The following is an 8,630-nucleotide window of genomic DNA, read 5'->3' as shown; positions in this document are numbered from 1 at the left end:
CCCCCCCCCCCCCCGCGTCCGTGCCCTACCGCCACCGAGCTCTGCCAGTGCTTGGAGGAGCTGGGGGCCGGTGCCCAACTCGTGGATGTGAGACCGCGCAGGGAAGGGCTGCCGCGCGGCCCAAGGCACCTGGAGTGGTCAAGGTGGAGGTAGGGCTGCTTTCCCAGCCTGCACCTCGGACGCCAGATTTGGGGCAAGAGCTTCCTACAAGACCCCCCGGGGCAGCCCCTAGCAGTCAAGGGCAAACAAGCTTCGCCAGCGTCCGAGAGCAGTTTAACACAGCGTAGCAGACAGAGCTCAGGATATTTGCCTCCGATGCCCACAAGAAGGAGCGAGTCCCCCAGGGAGACAACTCGAGAGTGGGTGGGCTTAGCGCTAAGCCGCGTGAGACTCCGCGGCGGCCGCCGCCCCAGCTCCACGGCCAGCCTTGAGTCCCGCCAGGACTAGGCGCCCTTAAGAGACCCTCGGGATCCCTCCTCCCAGCTCACCAAAGCCTGCCTCCTCCACGGCAGCCCAAGGCTTTCCTACCAGTGCGCCACCCGCCCCGCCCCCGCCTCCCCCACGCCGGGACTTCTGTGCGAAGTTGCGTGGCGGGCTAGCAGACTCTGGCACCCAGCAGTACTCCTGTACAAACTGAGCCGGGCAAAAGCGCAAACCCGGTCCTGGGACTTGGTCCACTCGCCGTTGGGACGCGCCTGCTCCGCTGCGGACACCCGAGCTCGTGCGGGGATGCAGTCCGGTTTCCGCTGCTTTCACGATCAGGGCCGTGAGCTGGCACCTAGAAAAGACTTATCATGGGCAGAAAGAGACAACAGGCGAGCGGGAGGCGTCACGCCAAAAACGGGCGGGGTGCGGGGTGGGGGGGAGGGCGGAGGAGGTATCGGTGCGGGAGAGGCGCACCAGCAGTGTGTGGATCCAGCCGAGTTAGAACTTCCTTCTTTCCTTCTCCCCTCCCCTTCGTTATTCTGGCCGGCCTCCGGCCTCCCCCCACTCCCCACCTCTCTCTCTCCCTTTTTCTCTCTCTCTCTCTCTCGCCCTCCCCCTCCCTGCCCTCTCTCTTTCTCTCTCTCCGTGTCTCTCTCTCTCTCTCTCTCTCTCTCTCACACACACACACACACACACACACACACACACACTTGTATTTTGTGCTGTCGTAAAACCCACGTGTCCAGCCGGGAGGCTGCCAGAGCGTGGAGCTGAGGAACCGGGACGCGGCGGCGGCGGCCGAGCGCAGCACCCCAGCGCGGCTCCGATCGGCGCCCGGGCCGGCCCGCGCCCCCGCGCGCTCGGCTGAACTGCTCTAGCGCGCTCCACCGGCCTCCGCGCCCAGCGCTTGCCGCCCGGGAGGGTTCGGGGCCGCCTGACCATATCCAGGGCGTTCCTCCCCCGCCGCGCAGGGGCATGTAGCGCACGCGGGACGCACACTCTACCGCACGCTCCCCGACACGCGCGCACGCCCGCACCCGCCGGCGGCTCCGAGTTTCCAGGTACGGTGAGGCGCGGCTCGGGCTGGGGGTCTTGGGCCCCGCGGATAGGAGGCTGGAGGTCCCGGGCTGGGGGCGGGGGGCGAGACTGTCCCGCCTCCTGGCGCCGGAGGCCAGCGCGGCTCCGGAGCTGCGCCACTCCGGCTCGGGTCGGCTCCGGGCGCCGGCCGAGGGCGGGGGCTGCCTCCTGCTGCCGAGTTCTGCGGGCGAGCGCCTCGCGCCGGGCTTCAACTGTGCGGGCCCGGGGCTGGCCGCCCCGGGCTGGAGGCAAGGCGGGGTGCACAGAGCTCCCTTCGCGCGGCGCTGCCGCGGCTTCAGAGTAAACTTTGCGCCCTAGCGGAGTTGGAAAGAGGGAGCCGCGGCACCCGGCTGCCGCAGGAGGAGCCCGGGGCTCAGCTCTCGCTCTGGGGTTTGGCGGCCATCCTCCCCGCCCCTCCGGGGCCCGGCTCACGCGCACCCTCCTCTCTGCCCTCTGCCTCCAGCTTGAGAGGTCGGACATGCTGAAGCCCGGAGACCCCGGCGGCTCGGCCTTCCTCAAAGTGGACCCAGCCTATCTGCAGCACTGGCAGCAACTCTTCCCGCACGGCGGCAGCGGCGGCCCGCTCAAGGGCGGCGGCGCCGCGGGTCCCCTGGGCGCGCCGCAGCCTCTCCAGCCGCTGCCGCCGCCGCCCCCGGAGCGCGCAGAGCCGCCGCCGGACAGCTTGCGGCCGCGGCCCGCCTCGCTCTCCTCCGCCTCCTCCACTCCGGCGTCCTCCTCCACCTCGGCCTCCTCTGCCTCCTCCTGCGCCGCCGCCGCCGCCGCCGCGCTGGCGGGTCTCTCGGCCCTGCCCGTGGCGCAGCTGCCGGTGTTCGCGCCTCTGGCCGCCGCCGCCGTGGAGCCGCTGCCCCCCAAGGACCTGTGCCTCGGCCCCGCCTCGGGCCCTGGGCCTTCCAAGTGCGGCGGCAGCGGCGGGGACGTGCGGGGCGGCCCGCGCTTCCGCTGCAGCGCCGAGGAGCTGGACTATTACCTGTACGGCCAGCAGCGCATGGAGATCATCCCGCTCAACCAGCACACCAGCGACCCCAACAACCGTACGTAGCCGCAGCCCGCGCGCGCTCTCCAGGGGCGCTGGCGCCGTCGAGCGCGGGCGCCCAGGCGGGAAGTGGGTCGGATGAGCGGGACTCCGGGTGATGGGCTGGTCCCGGCAGTGGCTCCGCACCTCCCAGACCATTGTGGCAAAATTTTTCCAACGTTAAAGAAGGACAGAGAACGGATGGGAGGCCGGGTGGCACCTCAGGGTTACCTTTTCCTCCTCCCCTCGTTCCCTGCTTCGCAGCCCGCGTGTTTAGACCCGAGCTGCTCGAGGACCGGGCATAGAGATCTCCGCCCTCCCGCGGGATTGTGCCCGGGGCCGGGCGGGTACTAGCAGCGCACGCTGGCGGTTTGGCCTGGCCTCAGTGGGACACGGGAGGGACCCTCCGCGTTTCTGGGGAGCGTGACTTCCGGGGCTTGTGTCTCCTTCTCCCTCCCTTACCCCTGGAGTTAACTACATCAGCTCATTTGCGGGCCGAGGGGGTTGTCAGGGGATCGGCCGAGAGCTGCTGGCTGGCCGGGCCTCGCTGGAGTAGGAATTTTGGATGGCACTGGGTCAGTCTCTCCCTGCAGGCAGGCATTATTGTTAGGTCTTCTATTTATTTAGAAGAGGAGGAAAAGAAAAATTGCCAGCCGGTTAATGAGAAAACATTTCCGACTGCAGGGTAGGGTCGTTCCCGGCGGATCCCGCGTTCTCCGTGCACCCTGGATCGTGTAAACGTTCGCAATCCGTAGGCACGCTTGTTGGTTTACTTATTTGTTTTGTCTTTTTTTTTTTTTAATGATTGTGACAGTAGTTTAGTATTAGCAGTGTATTCTCCTTGTTGCCGAGTAAATGGCAAATGCCTACTTAGAGTTAGACGGTCTCTTCTGGCTTCGATTCCTATATTCAGAGTTTCAAACGCTTCTCGTAAGTACAGCTCCGTTTTGAGATCTTGCAACAAAAGGCTAAATGAAGACCAAGAACGTCTATTGCTCTGTACCCAGTTCTTCTTGGTAGTAGCAGAAGTTGTGATACGTTTACCACTAAGGCATTGGTGTAAGTGCTCCATATACTTCCAGACATCTCTGGAGAGAATATTAAAGGTGGAGAGAGGTTGAAAGCAATAGAGGATTTGAAAGATCAGCGCTCACTCTGCTCTTTTCATCTCATTCCTTCGTTTAGTTTCTGCAGGAGGAAAGTTGATGATAAACACGTATAATCATTCTATTTTGAATAAGCCCCTTCTTCCAGAATGTCTACTGCTCCATGAACTTCTTAATTCGTTGCAAAAGCAAAATTACTACAGGTTTTAACTAAAGGACTCCCAGTGTCACTACTTTGATGAGAAAGCACTAGACACGAGCCTAGTGATGGCGGTATTTCAGTCTTTTCCTAAGGGATGGGGATGGTTTTTTCTGATGGAGATAATTATTCCTAACCAAAAAGAACAGTTATATATCCTTTTTCCCTCTCCAGAGTTTGAGGGTAAAGTACTGGTTTAAAATGAGGGTTTCATCTCGAATTTGCCCTGCTCTTAAGAAGAGGTTTGTAGTTCAGAGCTTTAGAAAATTTGGTAAAATTATATTGTTCCGATGGATATAAAAAAAAATACTTACCTTTCTCCTGAATTTCTTGAATGTGTTGTTTTCAAAACAGTTCTTTTTTAAAATGTGAATGAAAAAGGCAAGACATGTTTTGGAAAAGAGAGTTCTTAACTGCTAAGTGAAATATAGTCCTTGTGGGCTGAGAGTGCCTCGTCAAACTTGGAGTTTCTCTTCTGAATTAAATGAGTGTTGGACAAGATGCCAGCAGGGCACCCCAAAGTTCTGGCTCTGCCCTGTGGTCCTGTATTATTCACAATGCAATCTTGAGATTCAGGGCATTTTCACCAGAGGAAAACCTAGATTAATCTGAGAAAGAATTGGGATAGATTGCTAATTAATATGTGGCCATTGAGCCAGTTTATCATCCAGGTAACGTTTTCCTGTGGCCCGTGGAAATGAATTATTATTTATTTAAATTATGCCCACTGTGTTAAGCTGCTGGTATCTCCTTTTGAGTTGACTGGACTGCTTCCCTGTGCAAAGTGCAGGGGGATCCACAGAAGGCAAAGAAAGGCAGATTGTCCTATTAGAGGTTACACTTCACGTTGTTTCCAAATTAAAGGGCCTTTGAGAAGGAAAATGGGAAAGCTGAGGTAGCTTTGTGTAATGCTGGCTGACCTGGCCTGCCATCCTTCCAGAAACTTCTCTGGGCCAGAGCACACACTCAGTGGAAACCTTGGGATGTGTTTTGCAAGGATGGAGTGAGAAGTAATTGGGTTTAATCTAACGAGGGGATCAAAACAAAACAGAAATGCAAAGGGTGGGAAACTTTTGGTTCCCCCTTGGCGGGGAACGTTGTTCTGTTCCTGGAAAGGTGGTGAAAACCAGAGCTTCTCCCCATTCCCGGGTTGTAGGCGGGTGGGGGTGGGGTGGGTTGAAAAGCTGCCCTGAAGGGAAGCATCTATTAATTCCCCCCACACACACGTTTTCCTACTTTGCTTTTAGGTGCTTGCCATCTCCCTGTAAAACTATTCTGTGAAATGGCCGCTCAGCATTGCTTCCTTTTATTACTTTGTATTTAAAAGGGTGTTGAGTCATTGTCTCTTTCTCTTCCAAGGCAAAGAAAGGGACCCCCTTACTTCTCTTCCCTCCGGAAGAGTCCCTCTTTGCCTGGGAGCAACAAACAGGCAACACGTGTGAATCATTAACACTCGCTTCACCTTGAAACTTTATTGGCAGCGTTGGCAAAGGCCGCTGTGAAGGCACAGCGAAGGGTCCTGTAGCTTTCTTTCACTCCAAAGACTTAAAAACAGCAAACGCTGTATAAGCTCGCTGGGATGAACTCTTCCAGTATCTTTCTCTTATCTGTGTGGGTTAATTTATGCCACCGTTGAAGTACACTTTCCTCTGACTTTCTGCATGCTTGTTTGCCTCCTTGTTTCATCTCCCTGACACCGGTGGGCGGTTTGTAAGAAGTGGAGGATGGGGCCTCTCTTCCGCGTCCTGTATTACTGCCTGCACGCCTTTGCTGCCTGGTTGCCTAAAGCCATTGATTACGTCAGGCTCCTCCGCGGTGGCCTCTTCTTGGGTTCTAGGAGCTGGTGCCTTGCTTGAGACCCCGTCACTCTTCTTGGAAGGTAGCAAAAGGCGGCCACAGGGCGCCCCTGGTGTTTGTACGAATGGTACCGGGCAGGGTCTCGGCCTGGCGGATTACCTTTTCAGACCTTCCAGAGAAGGTGTCCTTTATCATATCTGGGAGGGAGTTGGCAGCTAAGTCCTCCCCGGGGGGGGGGGGGGGTCTCTCCGCGTAGAATGGGGACGCTTTGCAACTTCCCCAGCTGGAGGTCTCGGCCTCCTTTGGTTTGGGGGGGAGCCCTGCTGCGCAGGGAACAGTGGTGGGAACAGCACTGACAGGTGCTCAGGTGTCGGAGTAGGGTGCGAGGCTTTTCTGTGGGTAGCGCAGCCCTTTCCAAGGGCTGGGGAGAGGGGCTGTGGGAGAGAAGGAAACCTGGGGTTGGTCCAGTCGAGCAGTTAGAGAGAGCAAGCGCTAAAAGAAGGGTGAGTATTTTCTGACCTTCCCCACTCTCCTCCCACCGAGTCGGGAAACGCAGGGCCTGTTTTGGGGGAGCTGCCGAGCCCAGGAACCCCGCAGTGGGGTCTTCCTGCCACCGAGGCCCAGGCTCCGCTGCTCCCGCCCGGCGTCCCCGCTGTCAGCCGCCGGCGACTTGGATTTCAGACCTGGTCCCTGGTGGGAGGGAGGCTCGGAGGCAGTGTGTGGGCTTTTGTGTTGTTCTATTTTTCTTTTTCTCTTTTCTCTCTTTTTGTGTGCAGGCCCAGCCCCATCCCGTAACACATGATTTAGCTATTTTACATCATTCGTTATCTAGCGCCCTGAAACCGAACATAGAGCCATATATTAGATTGAGGTTAGAAGAGGTGGCGACTGTTTATTTAAGGTGATAAAATGGTCCATCAGCAGTAATCTCCATCGATATGTGCCACCAGGAGATGAAGGATGAGGGGACAAGCCACAATTAATTGCCCTATAGTTTTGTAGGAGAGAGTGGAGCCAGCCCAGGCCCGCTTCGATCTCCTCTCGCTCCTATCCATCATCTCCGCAATGTATATGGCGGCCTCGCAGGGGCAGGGGACGGCCAGGTTTATCTCGGCGCAATATTCTCTCGCCCGCACACCCTGGCGCTCCCACTTAATTTATTAATACAGTCATCGGAAGACAAATAAAATCCACATTGCGTCCCCCCCCTTTCTTTCCCTCCCCCTTTTGTCTCTGGCTCTTGGTCCCTGGGCCAAGCCGGCAGCCAGGCGGAGCGGGGGAAGCCCAGCGCGCGTGCGATCCGCGGGGAGCTTTAAACTCCCCTAGAGAGAGTCCTCCAGAAGGTTCCGCGCGCCCGCAGTCGGCTCCCCTTCCCGGTGGCCGGGCCAGCCTGCCTCGCCTTCCGGACGTGCCTCCCGGGCTTCTCCCGGGGAGCCTGAAAGAGCCCAGAGGGGTGGAGGCCGAGCAGCGGTCGGGGGCGATGGCACGGCCTCTGCGGGTCTCGTCGGGGAGCCCTTGGCTGGCAGGAGGGGGCCGAGGCCTTCAAGGTTCAGACTTGGGTGCGGGGCCTCCCGCGGGCCGGCGCCGGCCGTCCGCCCCGTCCGGTCTAGCGGCCGGCATGCGAGGGCTGGCGGCAGAGTGCAGACTGGAGGCCGGGGGCATGCGGCAGTGTGTGGGAGGCTCGGCCGCGGCGCTCTGCCTGCCCCCCACCCCGGCCGGGGCTCGGGACCCCGGTGACCCCGCGCCCGCGCCCGGAGCGCGCACGCCGCTGCCAGCAGGCGGCACTCCCGGGGCGCCTCGCCTGCCGGGATCGATGGACGCGTGTCCCACCGGGCTCGGCCTGCGAGACTGGGGGCCGCGACCTCCCCCGCGGTCGCGGACGATTTATAGCTTCGCGGTTGCTGCCGCCCAGGCGGAGAGGCAGGCTTCTCAGCTGCACCCGGGTTTCCTTTCCAGAAGATGAGTGACAGCAGGAGAAGGAGGCCGAGAGGCGTCGGGGAGCCGAGGCCTGGTGTGGTGGGGGCTTCCCGCGGGTCCTGGCTCCGCCGGGGCCCACGCGAGTCCGTCAGCTTCCCTAGACAGCAATAAAGGCCTGAAACGTTTTGAATTTCACCTAACCTAGAACACGAAATGAAACACCAGAAAAGAAAACCATGGCCTCTTTCGCCCCCTTTACCTTCATATAGGTCCGTTTTCAATTGCAAAAGTAGTGCGTGTACTTGGAAAAATACTCAAACGGTACAGAAGGATGTGAACTGAGTCAAAGTCTTGCTCTTCACTACACTTGGCCTGGCCTTCCGAAGTCAGTAGGGGAATAAGTCTGTAACCTAGTGATACCCCTTCTTATTCAGGGACGCATAAACGGGAGCACTAACAGATCTACTCAAGACAGAGGAGGGACCATGGTCTCTCCTACTGCCCAATGCTGAAATGGCATTTCAAAGTATCTTGCTTGGAGAATCTGATAATATTTCTCACAGATACAGAAAACACTTTACAAATAATAATTATGGACTTATGGAAAATTACCCTGATTTTAGGATAACCTAGGAACATTTATTTGCTTACTCTTCATGAATACAAATAGACTTGTGTTATGTATTGCTCGGAGTGGAATGCTGTATGTAATGTGCGTGTTATTTACACATACACACACACACACACAGACACACACACACACACACATTTTGGAGAGGTACAGCTTGGGCATCTAGCCAGCTTCTCCCTCAGACCTTTTCTTTAGGTGTTTATGGCTCCTCTCTAGAAAACACTCTGCTAGAATGTTTGTCTAACTGTTCCACTTTTCTCAACCCCTGGGTAATAACTTGTTTTAAGCATCTTCAAGCTCCCCTGGGACCCTGAGACATAGAGTCAAAGGCAGGTATTTTCAATGGCAGAGGTTTTGTGTATTAAAAGACATCAAGCTAGACCATGTATTTGCATGTAATTGGTCAACTTCTCCAGCAGGGTATTTTGAAAGAGCATATTTGGT

The 8,630-nt window shown here is 57.5% G+C and overlaps 1 protein-coding gene across 1 annotated transcript in view; it reads left to right on the top strand.

Moving 5' to 3' along the window:
* The first annotated feature begins 1,981 nt into the window (after positions 1–1,981).
* Positions 1,982–8,630, top strand: part of PRDM6 (PR/SET domain 6) — a 100,058-nt gene continuing 93,409 nt past the window's right edge. Inside the window, exon 1 of the mRNA XM_040622539.1 lies at positions 1,982–2,555. Within this exon, the coding sequence (XP_040478473.1) occupies positions 1,982–2,555 (574 nt within the window). The remainder of the gene's footprint in view (positions 2,556–8,630) is intronic.

The sequence above is a fragment of the Ursus maritimus genome, unplaced genomic scaffold (assembly GCF_017311325.1).
Source record: "Ursus maritimus isolate PB19 unplaced genomic scaffold, ASM1731132v1 scaffold_5, whole genome shotgun sequence".
NCBI classification, from domain to species: domain Eukaryota; kingdom Metazoa; phylum Chordata; class Mammalia; order Carnivora; family Ursidae; genus Ursus; species Ursus maritimus.
This window is presented reverse-complemented; position numbering and strand designations above follow the sequence as displayed.